General features: G+C 39.7%; 1 protein-coding gene across 1 annotated transcript; it reads left to right on the top strand.

The window, feature by feature from the left end:
• Nucleotides 1–5755: 5755 nt before the first annotated feature.
• has3 (hyaluronan synthase 3) lies at nt 5756–12969 on the top strand. Its single transcript, XM_086299756.1, has 4 exons — nt 5756–5849; nt 5939–6474; nt 8100–8201; nt 10079–12969. Exons 1-4 carry the CDS (start codon nt 5756–5758, stop codon nt 11006–11008), a joined length of 1662 nt encoding a protein of 553 aa, XP_086155882.1. The 3' UTR covers nt 11009–12969.
• Nucleotides 12970–16865: the final 3896 nt, after the last annotated feature.

The raw sequence follows: 16865 nt of genomic DNA, 5'->3' as shown, positions 1-16865 counted from the left end.
AATGCACTTCTGTTCATCTTAGTGTCTTCAATCTGCATCAGTTTCTTATAACTGTCTCTCACACCTTCTATGTATATCTACAGGCCATCAAGACCTCACAGCCCCTGGGGGCAAATAGCTCCCATCTTAATACTTAAACAAATATTAAAACTTAATACGTTGTTGAGCTTCTCCTTCCTTTTGTCTCAGGCTTCTCTTTATTTGTTTTGTTCCCATCTGTATGGTTTTTCCACGGGCAGGCTGGTACATTGATGGAACAGGTTCCTGTGTATTGTGTCACTCTTTCCTCCTTTTGTGGTTTGAACTCATAAACTGGGATGCTAGGGCTTTTTGACTCACTACCACATACACTGCATCCCCCCAGTATGACCAAAGCTTCTCTGGACTTCTCTCTTTGAGATTGCCAAGCTTCTTTTTGAGCTGTAATAGGTGCAATCTCATAAGCCTCCTTCATTTGAGAGTGCCATTTTGTCACATACTTCTCATAGCTTGCTTGCTGGTCCTGTGAAGGCAAGTTGAACAAGACATCTACAGAAAGCCGAGGAGTGTGGCCAAACAGCAAATAGTATGTGGAAAACCCAGTAGCCTCCTTCCAAGTGTAGTTGTAGGCAGGCACTATGTTTGACAGCGAGTCTTTCCAATCTGCTTCTTTAGATAAATTCAATTAATTTCAATTGAATTAAATTTAATTTATATAGCACCAAAACACAATAACAGTTGCCACAAAGTTCTTTATATTGTGAGGTAAAGACTCGACAATAATACAAAGAAAACAGATCATATGACCCCCTTTGAACCAGTGCTTTGGTGACAGTTAAAAGGAAAAACTCCCTTTTAACAGGAAGAAACCTCCAACAGAACCAGGCTCAGGGTGGGGCAGGGTGAGGGTCAGCATGCATTACAAAATGGTCCACATCTCTTTGCATTCTCTGAGAGCTTGGACAGGAGCTATTTCAGCTGGGTCCTCAGCTATCCTTTTTCTAGCACCATCTGACTGAGGAAACCCAGTTTCTTCTCGAAGACATCACACTTCTGTGATCTGAGTTTGCCACCATGTTTTTGGTATCTCTGATGTGTTCGACATGAGTATCAAATGAAGGAGAGTGGACTAGGTTGTCTTCCAAATAGCCCTCTTAATTAGTCCTCCATGCTTCATTGAAACTCTGCTGAGGCTCAAGGCCTAAATATGCAGTTTTGCTGCCCCAAGGTGTGATGAAGGCTGTGAGGGGGCAACCTTTAGGGTCCAGGAACCCCTGTTGATATGCTTTGCCCTGATCAAGAGCAGAAAACCAGAAGCGGCTGTCAAGGGAATCTAGCCTATCTTGAATTCTGGAAATTTTTTAATTCTGTGCCTCTGTACTGACGTTCTGTTGAGTCCCCTGAAATCTCAGCACAATCTCAGTTCACCTGACTTTTTTCTAATACAGGCAACTGGGGATGAGTAGGGTGACCGGGACTCTGAAATCCACTCATGGTTCAGCAGATCTTGAAGATAGTCTTTCACTTCAGAGGTTTTGAGGCTGATATGTAGGTCTTCAGTGATGTACATGTCTAAAGTGTGACTGCATCCAACATGATAGTCATCATAAACAAATGCTGACATGCTCGTCTTTACTGAGATGGTCTAATTTATCTGGAAGGTCCCACTGAGGTGGCTTATGGCTGGGGGCAAAGGTGGATAATAACTTTATCTATCTGTATATGTGGCTTTAAGGAAAGTGGTCCCACTGATCCTGATGTCATGTCTTCTCTGCCAGGACTCTGCCCAGACTTTAGCTTGGGTCAGGTGTCACAATAGTTTTAGCACTGATTTAGCAGTATTTACTGACAGTGAGAAGATTCGGATGATTTTTCAAATGTTGCCTGATCTTTTTAGCCGCTTGCTCCATTTACCCACTCAAATCTGCAACATTGGGATCACTAGATCCCCGAATTTGAACTAGAACCCTGTTTTGAAGGTAACAGTCCAAATAAAACTCTGTCTCTATCCACTCATCAGATTTCGCTGCCATTAGTTGCTAGAGCTACCAGTGGTTCTGTTCCCAAAAGCTCAGCATACTTCCTTCCTGCCGCCTGTTACTCTTCTTTAACCAGTTCATGCATGAATTATGACAACCTCAATCAGGATTTCTTTCTTAAGTATTTTTATTCATCTTTAGGTATGAAAAAAAGATTTTTGAACTTCATTTTTTTTAAACATGTACTTTTCAAAGAGTTTTTTACATGTCCACTTAGGTGGACAACATGTGTTTTGACTTATGAATTTGGTATTGAGTGACACATCAGTGTCCAATGTAGTGGTTTATGTGCAAGTATACCATCAACACTGACACAAATACAAGAAAACAGCCTTTGAATAGCTGTCCACTGTAGTGACCACTATGTGTGAAAGCGTTAAAGACCAGTGCTGTGGATACCACCTGCTTTTATTGTAGACATTGGTTGAGTCAGTAGGTTGTAAAATACTCGTAATATTGCAATTGTAGTCTATTGGCAGTTTTTACAGTTGAAACACATTTTGTTGTGCATCTGCATCACCAGAACTTGAATAGATTTTCTGTCATTTTAGCATTTGCATTTTTTTAAGCATTGCATTTAGCATTTGAATCATTCAGCCATCATCATTCTTGCATATTTGGTTTTTGTAAAAAAAAAGAAAAAAGGATGTGCTAATGTGTACAGAAACAACTAGTCAAAAGGTGTGTGTGAGTGTGAGAGAGAGTGTGTGTGACTGACATTCTGGGGATTTCTCTATATAGCTTTGTTAGTGTTGCTATGATAAATTGTTGTGGCTGTGATGTGGTATTGAGGATGTCATGCTGCCAAGCTTCATGCCAAGGAGTCATAGGAAGACAAAGAAATTGCAAATGCACGTAAGATATTTCTTTTGTTGTTTTTCTTTATTTGAAAAGTAACTACATCAAACAACAAATTACTAGAATTAAGAACTAATGCAATATGTGATATTACTTTTTAACACCCAACACTGATTACTAATACGTCAGTGATAAATCGATTTAATGGTTAGCTGAAAGCAGCACATAGCTAAATGTAAATAATTAAACTGCTATTTAAAAGAAAGTTATGGTTAGCATGTTTTCAGTTCATTCAAAAGCGGACTCATCACCTCATCAGTTGAAAGTCCCTCTCTCATATCTGATAGAAGAACTTTGGCTGTTTCTTTAACTGGGTCAGGGCTGAGCATCTCATTTGCAATGACTTTGCAGGCAGGTCATATTAATGTGTCTGCGATGGTGTATTGCTTTTTGGATTCAGCTTCTAAGTAGCTAGCTTTGAGAAGTCTTTCAGACATCTTTGTGGTTAAACCAAACCAAGAGTGACATGTTTAGCCGCATGTTCTCCTTAAATTCCTGGTTGTCTGAGCAGTGTCCAAAAAATGAAATGGGCTTTATAGATAATTAGGAAACTTTCTGGGGAAAATCTGGTCTTATTAGAAGAGACGGCATCCATCCCACTTTGGATGGAGCAGCTGTCATTTCTAGAAATCTGGACAAATTTATTAACCCCCTCTAAAACGTGACTATCCAGAGTTGGGACGAGGAAGCAGAGCTGCGGTCTTACATGGCTCTCTGCAGTTTCTCTCTTTCCATCATGCCTGACACCTCCCCCTCCGAACAGAAAAGCAGGACAGAAATCTCTGGAGGGCTACCTTTGGCAGCCCATATCCTGGGAGGGGTGATGGGCAGTAACAGTAGTATTTAAATATTAAAAAATAAACAGAAAGAACAATATAATATCCACAACTACATCAAAGAGTAAAACTGTTAAATGTGGATTATTAAACAATTAGTCTCTCTCCCCTGAGTCCCTGTTAGTAAACCATTTAATAATTGGCTAACATATTGATTTACTCTGCCTTACAGAAACCTGGTTACAGCAGGTTGAATATGTTGAAATAAATCAACGTCCTCATGATAAACTAACTGTCAGAATCCTCGAAGCACAGTCTGAGGGTGCAGAATAACAACAATGTCCCATTCCAGCTTATTAACCATAGACACAGAGTTTTAACTCATTTGATAGCCTGACTCTTAACCTTGTCCACTCTAATTGGAAAACTCAAAAAGCTGTTTTATTTGTTGTTATATATCGTCTGCCTGATCCTTATTAAGAGTTTCTATCTGGTTTCTTGGGCTTTTTATCACATTTAGTGCTTAGTTCAGATAAAATAATTGTTGCGGGTGATTTCAACATTTGTGTAAATACTGAAAATGATAGATTAAACTAGACTCGACTCAGTTGGCTTCTCACAAAATGTGAAAGCGTCCACACACCACTTTAATCCCACTTAGATCTTGTTCTGACATATGACATAGAAACTGAACATTTAACAGTATTCCCCAAAAACCATCTTTCATCTGACCATTTACTAATAACTTTACATTTACAATAATGGATTATACAGCAATGGGGAAACATTTTATCAGAGTAAATGTCTTTCTAAAAGTGCTGTAATTAAGTTTAAGGATTCAATATAAAAGCCATCACCTGACCCAGCCGTCTTAGCTAATCTCCAACCTTCATTTAATTATTGAAAGAGTAGTTTTAAAACTTCCAGCTTATCATCTGCAGAGGGATCATTTATTTGAAGAGTTTCAGTCAGGTTTCAGAGCTCATCACAGCACAGAAACAGCTTTAGTGAAGGTTACAAATGATCTTCTTAAGCCCTCTGACAGTGGACTCATCTCTGTGCTTGTCCTATTCGACTTCAGTGTAGCATTCGACACTGTTGACGATATTTTATTACAGCAATTAGAGCATGTCATAGGTATTAAAGGTACTGTGCTGCAATGGTTTATATCATTTCTATCTAATTGACTTCAATTGATTTAATTTGTAGTTTGAATCTGTTTAGTCTTTTTTGTATATTTTTCATATGTTGATTTATTTCACGATTCAGACTGCTGTAAGCACACTGAGCACAAGGGGAAAGAAATGCCAAAGTGAAAAGGAGAGAGGAGATATTTCAGACAAATTAGAGCTACTAGAAACACTAAATTGTTGTGTAAATGACTAAATGACTCATGAAAACAGTGATTAAGAATATAAATGTTTTGTGATGTCATGTGATCCAACACCTCTATTTGCAAAATTTTCCTTTCGGTCAGGAGCGCCGATAAAACAGATTCTCCTGATGTAGTCTGCGGGCAGAATGCATGATGCCATGATGTAAATCTGTGAATCCATTCAAAAAAGTGTATAAATCTGCTTGTCCAACAGAGCTGAATGTAATAATGTAAAGAATAAACCAGTCTCTCCTGTGCAGTAAGTTAACCCTAGCCCTAACCTGGAGATGTGGAAGAAAGGAGCACCAGAGGTTCTAATGGCAGAATGGGGGATTTAGTTGTTTTAGTAGCTTTTGCTGTTTCTGAGATGTTTGTAGCTCAGTTCAGTTGCATTTTATTTATATGGCGCCAAATCACAACAGCAGTTGCCTCAAGGTGCTCAACTATTTTGAAAAACACACAAAGAAAATGGCAATTGTATAAATTCATGTTGAGTCTAAGTGACTCTCAGAATAAAGTTTGTGCTTTTTCAAAGCATGTCTTGTTTCATTACTTCCATATGACAACAAATTAAGATTACACACGTGAGGTTTTTTTCTCTCTTCTTGACCTCTTTTTCCCTCCACAAATTGTTCCCTCTTTTCCTAAACCCATCTCCACTCACTCCCTTGTTCTCATGTTGACATCTGTTGTGGACCCCTCTGCCTCACTTCCTGCTCCATCTTCAGATGCCCTCTTGCTACAGGAATGCGCTGAACATTGTGGTCACCACCCTTTTTGCTGCGGTGGTCCTCTTCACCATTCTGTTGGCCTATGTTACAGGTTCATTTCAATCACAAACACAAAAAGTATATGATAATTAAAATGTATGATCGTATTTACTGATTTTTTTTCCCTTCTTCATTGTGAAGGCTACCAGTTTATCCACACTGAGCAGCACCACCTGTCCTTTGGCCTATATGGTGCCTTCCTCTCCCTCCACCTCTTTCTCCAGAGCCTCTTTGCATTCTTGGAGCATCGGCGGATGAGGAGTCCTGCCCGACCTCAACACCTCCGGCGTTCCGTGGCCCTCTGCATCGCAGCTTACCAAGAGGACCCAGACTACCTAAGGAAGTGTCTCCACAGCATCTGCCGAATCTCTTTTCCAGGCTTGAAGGTGGTGCTGGTTGTGGATGGAAATAGACCCGAGGATCGCTACATGATGGACATTTTCCATGAAGTGATGGGAGGAGCGGACCAGGCTGGCAGCATGGTGTGGAAGGGGAACTATCACAGGGACGGTAGTGGAGGTGGGGGGGAAAGCACAGCGCACATGGAAGAGATGGCACAGGTGTCAAGGATGGTCAGAGGTTGCCGCTATTCTTGCATTATGCAGGAGTGGGGAGGTAAAAGGGAGGTGATGTACACTGCCTTCAAAGCGCTGGGGGACAGTGTGGACTACGTGCAGGTAAGGGCTACACAGACACCATCACATATATGTACATTTGCAATGGCAAAGAATTCATTTGAACAATTTAGGCTGACCTGATGTATAATCTGAATATTCATCCTGACCACTTGTTATGATCTGCATAGTTTGTATAGTCATTCTGACCACTTAGCTACTAACCACGGTAATGTAAAACGGGATGGCTGTAGCTCAGGAGTTAGAGCAGGCCATCTACTAATCAGAAGACTGGCAGTTCAATCCCTGGCTGTCCAGCCTGTATGCCAGATACTAAACCCAAGTTGCTCTCCAATACATCCATTTTTGAATGCCAGAGAACCATGTTTGATAACAGATGCCATTTAAAACCTGCACTTATGTCTACCTGTGCTAGCTGTTTCTTCTGAACTACATGCTAATGCTAACACACTAATGTTAAAAACTGGGCAAAATACTGCCTTAGAGCAAGAAGTACATAAGTTCTATGTGGCCATTAGAAAAACCACACTCACAGTGAAATAGAGTACACAAGATTTCTTTTTATTTCAAAGCCTACTAGTGCTGACAGTGTAATTCTGACCTGCAGTCCAGAGCCCAAGGATACCACAGTCAGAATTTCAGCCTGGTTTCATACAGGAAAAGGTGGTCGCTCAGAGGAACAAGATGTCAATCACATATCTTAATAATCGGACTCTTGCATCTTCCTAAGAGAGTTTTCATCTACCTTAATAGGCCTTGTGTTAGTGGAACACGAGTTTCCATACCAGATCCTTGGAATAGAACTCTCTTTTTCTTTGGGTCCTCTGTGATTTCAGCAGGTTGGCCACCTCCTAATTGCACAGTAGGCTTTTGCTCAGAGCCCGACGGCAGATTCGGTCCAGTGCTATTTTAAAAACTTCACAAACCCTGATTTAAATTGATCCTTCTGTCAAATAAAACTACGTTATTTTAAAAATAGGACCAGACCAGGTTACAAACTATGTTTTATAGCCCCCTTCTTTCCTGTTTACCCACAGCCGGATTCCCCCACCAATTATAACGCATGACTTTTCTTACATCAACACTGTGAAATGCGTTGTCAGCAGTATAAAATCCTGCACACCCAAAAATGACCTCTTTTGTATTTAACATGACAGTAACATTACTTGTGATTTTTTTCATAGTAAAAATAAACCATCTGTTTATTAGAAGAATGAAAATCTTCACCATCTGTGAAGGACTTGCAATGTAATGTAAAACAAGAATGAAATCCTAACTACTTTACACAAGTAATAGTCAAGCAAGACTGTTGAAACTGTTGTTGTTGTTATTTAACTGCTTATGGAAAGACTTTCCGGGTCTGCATCCAGACCTGTGGGTTAATGCTGGATATTGAGTTCCTTCTTCATGGCCAACTGTTGCACGCCTTTGTCCTTGCTGAGGGTAAAGGTCGAGTCCACAGCTGACCCAGGTGCATTGAAATTACAGAGAACCAGCTGGGATGTTTGTCAGCAGCCTCTCATTTTTCTCTTGGATTTTACAATCAATACCAGCCTGTGTTTGGCAACACCTGGGGTCTTAGACTGCTGGTTGTAATTGTCTGAGCCCGTGTTTAACCCCCACTAGGCCTCACCTTTTGTTTTTTATGTCGTCTTTTATTTCTCCAGGTGTGTGATTCAGACACAGTTTTAGATCCAGCATGTACCATAGAAATGCTCAAGATCCTTGAGGAAGATCCAATGGTGGGAGGGGTTGGTGGAGACGTGCAGGTAAAACAGCACTGCAGAGGAAAAGTGTAATGAGAAAGTCAACTTGAATTTCCTCTCTTGTTATTGATTAAACTCAATATCTAAATATCAGAGTCACAGAATACTGAACCCTTTATGCATCAAAATGGCTTTTATCTTCTTTATTACGCTGTGTCTGTGAGTATGCAGTTCATTTTTGCATCAAAGTACAGGGCAAACTTCAGATTGCTAATATGCTCGCTTATGCCCAAACCACCTCAACTGGCTCCTTTCAATGTGGAGGAGTAGCGGCTCCATAGCGGTGGGTGTTGTTGGACAGGGCTTCCCTTTGTCACCGATTGTCACTTTGCCTTCTAGTGTACTTTAAAATATCACAACAATTGGAAATGTCATAGACAGCTCTAAATCCTTCTCAGTCATACAGTTATCTTTTTACATTGAACACGTGTAAAAATAGGAGATATTGTGATTTGGCAAGCAGCCCTACAACTAACTGCCGGATGGCTTTCACTGCAAGACAAGGCCTTGTTAAATCATTCAAAGACAGACAATCCATTTTCTTTGTCCTTGGCATGGCTATTAACACAACAGTGGCCGTCATTCACAAAGAACCGTTCTGGGCACTTCAACGAAAAACTGAAATTATAGCTAGCCTAGCAAGTGGTCGTATCCAGACTGAAGTTATAACAACATTTGCATCATGAGACGATGCTTTCCCTTGTTGTCGGAAGACCATGGCTATATTGTGAAGCTTGAAGGCTCTACTTGAAATGCAAATTGGTCTCATGGTGTGCTCAAAAATCAGTCAATCAATCAATAAATAAAAAGCAAGAGAGGCTGGAATAGACTTACCAGAGCTGGGGGACATAACGAAAGGAGATAAAAAGAAAAGCACGTAACATCAGCTTCACATCCAAAGTGCTGTACAATAAAGGAAATGCCAAAGGGGAATCCACACTGTTACTAGCTCATCTTCCTGTAGCCAATTCCAGCAACGAAGAGGATTGAACAAGATAATTAGTATTCACAAAGCTGAACTTGACAGCTATGGACACTCAGCCCAAAAACCAAGTGCTCAGTCAGGCCTCAAATAAGGACACTAAGGACACTGTAATGCCAGTTCCACCCACAATCCATTGCTCAACAATCTCTCCGTAAAGGCAATGGCAGGTCTGCACCTCCTATGGCAGCCCAAGTCCATAGGACAACTCTGAACAAAAGTCCCACACTAGCTGCTGCTCAAATCAGGCAATTTTACAAGTAGACAGTTCAGTGAGCTACATTTAGGTGAATTATCAGCTGTCATAACGCTAATTATTTAAGCTGACAGAATCAGGTGAACAGACATGCAGCCTACCTATAGCGGGTTAACCTCATATATTGCTGACAGCCAAAGAGAGACATGAGAAACAGAGCAGGGAGCATAACCAGCCCAGCTACAGCCACAACCTTGAATAACATAAAGTTTTACATTAATTAAAGTAAAGGAGTTTAATGAGGTAGATAGATTAATTAGCAATTTAATGAGTTAGATACAGAAATGAGCTGTATCTAACTCAGAAAAGTGGGCTAACCATGCATATTTTTGCACATTTGAAATACTCAAATGTAAAATCCTCACAGAAAAAAACTACAATGCAAAAATGTATAAAACTACATTTGAAATGTCATCTAGGTCCTGAAAATGTGTCTATTTTATTCTATTTATATCTGGGACAAAAAAAGGTGAAGGCTCCTTGGAGAGTTTCAAGACAATATTCTCTAAACCTGAAAAAAAAAAAGGAAAAGTTGATGGAAAAATCTTAGCTTTCAGTAACTGTTAAGATACAATGAAACCTGACTGTGATTTTCCTTTCTTTCAATCTTAATATATTCTTATGCACTTTCCTATCTTCCAGATACTCAACAAGTACGACTCATGGATCTCCTTCTTAAGCAGTGTGCGCTACTGGATGGCCTTCAACATTGAGCGTGCGTGCCAGTCCTACTTTGGCTGTGTCCAGTGTATCAGTGGCCCTCTCGGGATGTACAGGAACTCCTTGCTACAGCACTTCTTGGAGCCATGGTACCATCAGACCTTTTTAGGCTCCAAGTGCAGCTTTGGAGATGACCGCCACCTCACCAATCGGGTGCTTAGCTTTGGGTACAAGACAAAATTCACAGCTCGATCACAGTGTCAGACTGAGACACCAACCCAGTATCTGCGTTGGCTCAACCAGCAGACTCGATGGAGCAAGTCTTACTTTCGTGAATGGCTCTACAATGCCTTGTGGTTCCATAAACACAGCCTCTGGATGACTTATGAATCCATGGTCACTGGCTTCTTCCCGTTCTTCTTGGTTGCTACAGTCATCCATCTCTTCTATCGTGGACGGCTGTGGAATATCCTGCTCTTCTTATTGACAGTCCAGTTGGTTGGGATGGTGAAGGCGACCTACGCCTGTTTTTTGCGTGGCAGTCTGGTCATGATCTTCATGTCACTTTACTCACTTCTCTACATGTCCAGCCTTCTTCCTGCCAAAATATTTGCCTTGCTTACCATAAACAAGGCTGGATGGGGCACATCAGGCCGCAGGAAGATTGTGGTCAACTTCATTGGAGCGGTGCCAGTTACAGTTTGGGCTATGGTGCTGCTTGGAGGTGTGGCATATACAGTTTACTGTGAAACACAGGAGCCATTCAGTGAGACTGAGAAAGCCTTATTGATAGCAGGGACGATACTCTACGCCTGCTACTGGCTTATTCTTGTGGTACTGTATTTGGCAATTGTAGCCAAACGGTGTAATAAGAGGGAAGAACAGTATCATCTGCCATATGAAGAGGCCTAAACTGGAAATATTGCTCGTCTGAGTTTCACTGCAGTTTGATTCAAGCAAGGTCTCTACTCACCTTGCTGGAACAATAAACATTGAACAAGGAAAACACATCTTCATTGCTGGTGCTACAACACTGTGATTCTTAAATTTGAGAAGCATGACTCTAGTTGTGGGGACTTATAGATCCATACAGTTCTTCCATTTATCCCATTTTTATGGTGCTTCACAGTGAAAACCTTAACCAAGCAGAATAGGTCATAATGTTTTAAAATATCCATATACTTGCTACGAAAAACATCAGGTAATTGATGGGTACAGGTTGCTTTTTGTAATGAAAAGTGTCATACAGTGTTTTACTTTTTTTTAAAAAAATACATGTGAAACTTTTATATTTAAGATGTTTACTTAGATTAGTCAGAGCACCTGCTTTGGAAAAGATTAGGGAGGCTCAGTAGGTGTAGAGTCCAGACAGAGACAAAGCAAATTTTAAAAAATATGAAACTGCCAACAAATTCAACTGAAGATGTGTTTAACATGGAAGAGAGGAAGAGATGAATTTGTCCTGGCCAGTCAGCATGAATTTAAAAATATAGAGAGGTAGGAAGTAGGAAGAGAGTCTTTAAGAAATAAACAGAAAATACACTAGTGTGTGAGTTATACATAAAAATACATCCATACTCTGTAACATCCTAAGATCTGTACAATTGGTGCATGAAAAAAAATTACATAAATATTCTGTGTCTTAATTTCGCTACTTCCATTTTTACTATTTATACTTTAATAGTATATACATTATACTATGTATCTACTAGTGTAGTGTGTGAATTTCAGTAAAGTAACACTGTCTCAAATTGTCTGTGTAGGTTCTCAGTCATCCAGGTGATCCAGGTGAGGAGCTTGGAAAGAAATCATCTGGACTTCTTTAAGTTTCTTTAAGACTTTTAACCTCTGATCTGAGAAGCTTCTTCAGGTCCACTGGTCATTCACAGTGGGCATAGATGAATGACCATCTTTGTAAAGAGGGGATGGCTTACGACACCAACTGTCTGCCACTTACTATGCAGTTCTGTGTTCCCTTCCCAGGCGCCTCACCCTCCACTTAGCTCTTGCATCAGGTGATCTCAGTGGGTCAGATAATAGGGAAAGGCAAGGCCTCACAATGGTTTCAACCGAAGCCTCTGCTGATAGTGACCTTTTTTCGCACCTTGCGGCGTGTTGTGAGGCACGAGATCAAGTTAGTTTTAGAACTGAAGAAGCTTCTCAGATAAGATGTGAAACGTCTTCAAGTAATTAAGAAGTCCAGTCACTTTCTTTCCAAGCCATTTAGATCATTGTCTCAGATTACAAACAGTAAATTGTAAAGGTCACAAAAATAATGTTTGTAAGGTTTTACCATGATTGTGCACCAGCTGCCACCTTTTGTAATAATTTGAAACATGTTGATCCTAAGATGATACATATTGCTAAATTCATCACCAAACACCACCATAACGTGTTGTGTTAGTGCTTGAAAAAGATCTGCTGTGTTTACCTCGTTGATTAGCATTGCCACATAGCATTCCACTAAAGATGCTTTTTCACACTGATTTGTTTAACTCTCTTTCAGTTACTGTATGTAGCCAAGAGTAGATTCAAAAAGTATGGTTCACTCTTAGCTTTGACCGGTACCTGTAGGGCTCTTGAGATTTGGCAGGTGGGTGAACCACAAGATTTAGTTTATCAGTGCAGGGAAAAATTATTCTCAAATTAATATTTGCTTTGAACTTGAGTAACAGCAAGAAGAGATTTAGACAAATGAGGAATTGCAAGAAACATTACTAATATAGCTTCAAACAGTCATGGAAAGCTGTTACATTATTAAAACTGTTATACTGTTATTAGGCCAGCTAGCATATCTCCCCATGTGAAGACCCTAAATGTATTTAGTTAAGATGCATACATACAGTGATATGAAAAAGTATTTTCCCGTTCCAGATTTCCTGTTTTTTTGCATGTTTGTCACACTTAAATATTTAGGATTATCAAACAAATTTAAATATTAGACAAACATAACACAAGTAAACACAAAATGTAGTTTCTTAAATTCAGCCGTTCATAAGTGGACTGGCTGGTGCGTTTTGGGTCATCGTCCTGCTGCAGAACCCAAGTGCGCTTTACTTTGAGGTCATGAACAGGTGGCCGGACATTCTCCTTCAAGATGTTTTGATAGACCGCAGAATTCTCTGTGTACCACAGCAAGTCTTCAGGTCCTGAGGCAGCAAAACAGCCCCAGACCATCACACTACCACCACCAAATTTTACTCTTGGTATGATGTTCCTTTTCTGAAATGCTGTGTTACTTTTATGTCAGATGTAACGGGACACACACCTTCCAAAAAGTTTAACTTTTGTCTCATCAGTCCACAGAGTATTTTCCCAAAAATCTTGAGGATCATCAAGATGTTTTCTGGTAAAATTGAGACTTGATGTTCCTTTTGCTCCGCGGTGCTTTTCATATTAAAACTCTGCCATGCAGGCCATTTTTTTCCGTCTTTCTTATGGTGGAGTTGTGACACTGACCTTAACTGAGGCAAGTGAGGCCTGCAGTTCTTTAGGTGTTGTTCTGGGGTCTTTTGTGACCTCCTGGATGAGTCATCAATGTGCTCTTAGGGTAATTTAGGTCGGCCGGTCACTCCTTGGAAGGTTCAAAACTGTTCCGTCCTTTCGCCATTTGTGGATAATGGCTCTTATTGTTGGCTGGAGTCCCACAGCTTTAGAAATGCTTTATAACCTTTTCGAGACTGAGAGATGTGTCTGATTTGCTCCTGAATTTCCTTGGACCGTGGCATCAACTCTGGCTTTTGAGGATCTTTTGGTCTACTCCACTTTGTCAGGCAGGTCCTATTTAAGTGATTTCTTAATTGAGAACAGATGTGGCAGCAATCAGGCCTGGATGTGGCCACAGAAATTCAACATGGATATCACATCCAAAGATGTGATATGCCACGGTTAATTTATGTTATAACAGGGGGGTCCAATCCCTTTTTCACACAGGTCGATTTATGTTTGGATTATTTTTGGATTCCCCCCCCCTTAATAATAAATGCCATCATTTAGAAACTACATTTTGTGTTTACGTGTGTTATCTTTGTCTAATATTTAGATTTGTTTAATTATCTGAAACATTTGAGTGTGACAAACAGACAAAAACATAGGAAATCGGGAAGGGGGCATTCAAGACATTAATATCTTTTGTGCTAGTTAGCAAGCTGGCAAATTGACTAAAGCAATAGGCCTACAGATTTTACACTGCCGCAAACTGCCACTACAGCATGGCACTACAATTCTGAAATTCCTGGGGATAACCCTAAAATGGGCGTTTTTCTAGTAATGCGTAGGCATGCCAATATAAACAACTGTCTTAAACATTGTTGTGATAAATTTTTGAAACAACTGATTTTGCAGCAACTATGAGGAGAAAAAAATCCATATTAATACCTTTAATGATTCAAAGTATGTGGTCGAGGTGCAATTGTCATTTGTTCTACTGGGGTATCAAAGTCTTCTTGTCAAAATCTAAAAACAGTGACCATCTTATCAGACAACAGTATGTTGACACAACTGTATTAAAGTTTAATGATGTTTGGAAGTTATATAGTGATTTCAGACAGTACTATGAACCTCCCTTCTGCATACATGCTAAAGTGTGTACTGTATCAAAACCAGACCTGAAATCTGTTCCTACTGAGACACTGATTGCATTTGGAAGTATACAGGATAGGTGTGGAAGTTTTCTAGACTTTGCGTGTTTCTCATGAATCACGAACAGCATTATCATCCACTATGATTTACCAGAAAAGAGAATCCAAACATCTCTGAAGGTAGGGCTGCATTTTGTTGTGGCTGAGCAGTGTCATTGTTAGAATCGTTATTTTACAGTTCTCGGTGTGTTGTAGTTTAATTCAGAAGTCTTTTTTATATAATGAATTATATATTATATCTGTGTGTTTTTCTGCTGGATACAGTTATGTTGATGTGGGTCATTTACACATTTTACACTAGATTTTGATTTTGTCTGTTCACACCAACAAAAAGACTAAACACCAAAGTTTTTTTCTAGGATATGTTCCAAAAACCTGTATCTGTATGTTTCGTGTGAGAAACATCTGCATAATGGACACTTTAAAATATTTAAGTTATATTCATATTGCTTTATTTTGAGATGTAAAAGCTTCAACTTGAAAGGTGAAAAGGTCACATACATTTAAAGGAACATTACAACTCTGACATTTTGTAGCTCTTGTTTCTTGATCTTCTGCTGTTTCCATCTCTGGGCATCAACAGGATGCTGAAAGTCATTAAACTGCTTTCTATTTAGAACACAAAAATCCTATTCATATGATACAGAAAATGTCTCATTTAAAGGACTACATGGATTTCCCCCCTGTTTAAAATCATTTTCTGACTGTTTTTTTACTGTATTTTTTGTTCACTTGAAAACATAAAATTCATTTTTAATAAGTCACTTTGGAATCGTTCTTTAGTGTCGTCACTCTTCAGTCTTTTTTGTGTCTTTTCTTATCTTTTTCTGCAATCAGCAATATTTTTGCCTTTCACGCTGCTATTTGGTTCATTAACATACAGTACAGACACAGAAAAAGCAAAAAAACACATTAAACAAAGATATACAGAGACATACAAGACAGACAGACTAAGTGAACACAGCATGTTGCCCAAAGATAGCTTGGAGCAGCCAGGGACAGAGCCACCTCCCCATTAGTACATGACCTGCTCTACTACAGCCTTCCCACCTGAGAAAACTAAAACTGGAATTGAATTAAAGAATTGATAGGAAGACATAATTTCTGGTGCCAAGACTGTGTTTGGAGAACTCTAAACATGGCATTAAATCTGCAAAATCCCTTGCCAACTAGATAAAGCAAAAATAGTGAAAATGTAACCAGACAAATTACATAAAGTGGAAATTCTGATAAGCGATTCTACACAAATTTTAATTAAGTTCATCCTTCCTAGGCTGGATCAAAACATTATACAGTTCTTTATAGCATCAATCCTACTGCACTTTATATGCATATGAAACAAAAAATTCTCAATTTGAGTGCATTGACTCTTTATAAATATTTGTAAATATTATACATTTTATAGGTTTTATTTTTTTGCTTTTTTGTACAGAATTTTTTCTTATTCATTTATTTTTTCTGCTATATCTTTAATTCGCTTTTCCTTGCTGCTATAATGTGAATTTCCCAAAGTGAAATAACGTCTATGTCCTGTTCCTCCTCGTGAAGCTTTCTGAAGGAGTCACGTGAAGGACAGTCTTGGATTCCACGCAAATGATTTCAAAGTTGCAGCCCTGCTTTTCCCACTGCTCTCTGCACTTCTTGTAAAATAAAAGCTTTAAAAATTTCTGATATATACAGTGGAAATACAATTTACTAATTACAAGAGAAAGCTGGAGTGGATACTCCAGCAGAACAACATGAGAGATGTGGAGTGGCAAGAAGACAATCACTGGATTCCTGCCATCCAACAGCAGAAGAGCTGAGGGTGGTGAGGAGAGCCAGTCTTTAACAGATTCAACACTACAGTTAATGCTCAGCCCCCTGCTGACTTACCTCTAGTCTGCCTACAATCCAAAGCAATGCCACTATAGCCTCTCTTATATTAGCCCTGTCACCCCAGGGCTGTGGTCAAAGCCTTGCCAGCTGGCAAGGATCCTCATCAGGCTGTTCAACCTCTCCCTGACTCATGCCAGGGTTCCCACCTGTCTGAAGGCCTCCTCCATCATAACCTGCGATTCATTTCAAGCTATGCATGTCTTCCACAGTGTCTTTTATCCTGTCTTTCTCCCATCACCTCCAACTGACTG

The sequence above is a fragment of the Aulonocara sp. 'chitande type north' Nkhata Bay genome, linkage group LG7 (assembly GCF_057382095.1).
Source record: "Aulonocara sp. 'chitande type north' Nkhata Bay isolate Kocher_YH1m ecotype deep benthic linkage group LG7, A_spYH_male_GT1.1, whole genome shotgun sequence".
Taxonomy (NCBI): Eukaryota; Metazoa; Chordata; class Actinopteri; order Cichliformes; family Cichlidae; genus Aulonocara; species Aulonocara sp. 'chitande type north' Nkhata Bay.
The sequence above is the reverse complement of the archived record's forward strand: the minus strand, read 5'-3'. Positions and strand labels throughout refer to the sequence as shown.

What these genes read in the sequence shown, in the direction of transcription:
- has3 (XM_086299756.1), top strand. Translation starts at nt 5,756, where the DNA reads ATGCCCTCTTGCTACAGGAATGCGCTGAACATTGTGGTCACCACCCTT. An exon ending in TCTGTTGGCCTATGTTACAG is followed by an intron (nt 5,850 to 5,938) that starts GTTCATTTCAAT and finishes TTCATTGTGAAG; the next exon opens with GCTACCAGTTTATCCACACT. An exon ending in ACAGTGTGGACTACGTGCAG is followed by an intron (nt 6,475 to 8,099) that starts GTAAGGGCTACA and finishes TTATTTCTCCAG; the next exon opens with GTGTGTGATTCAGACACAGT.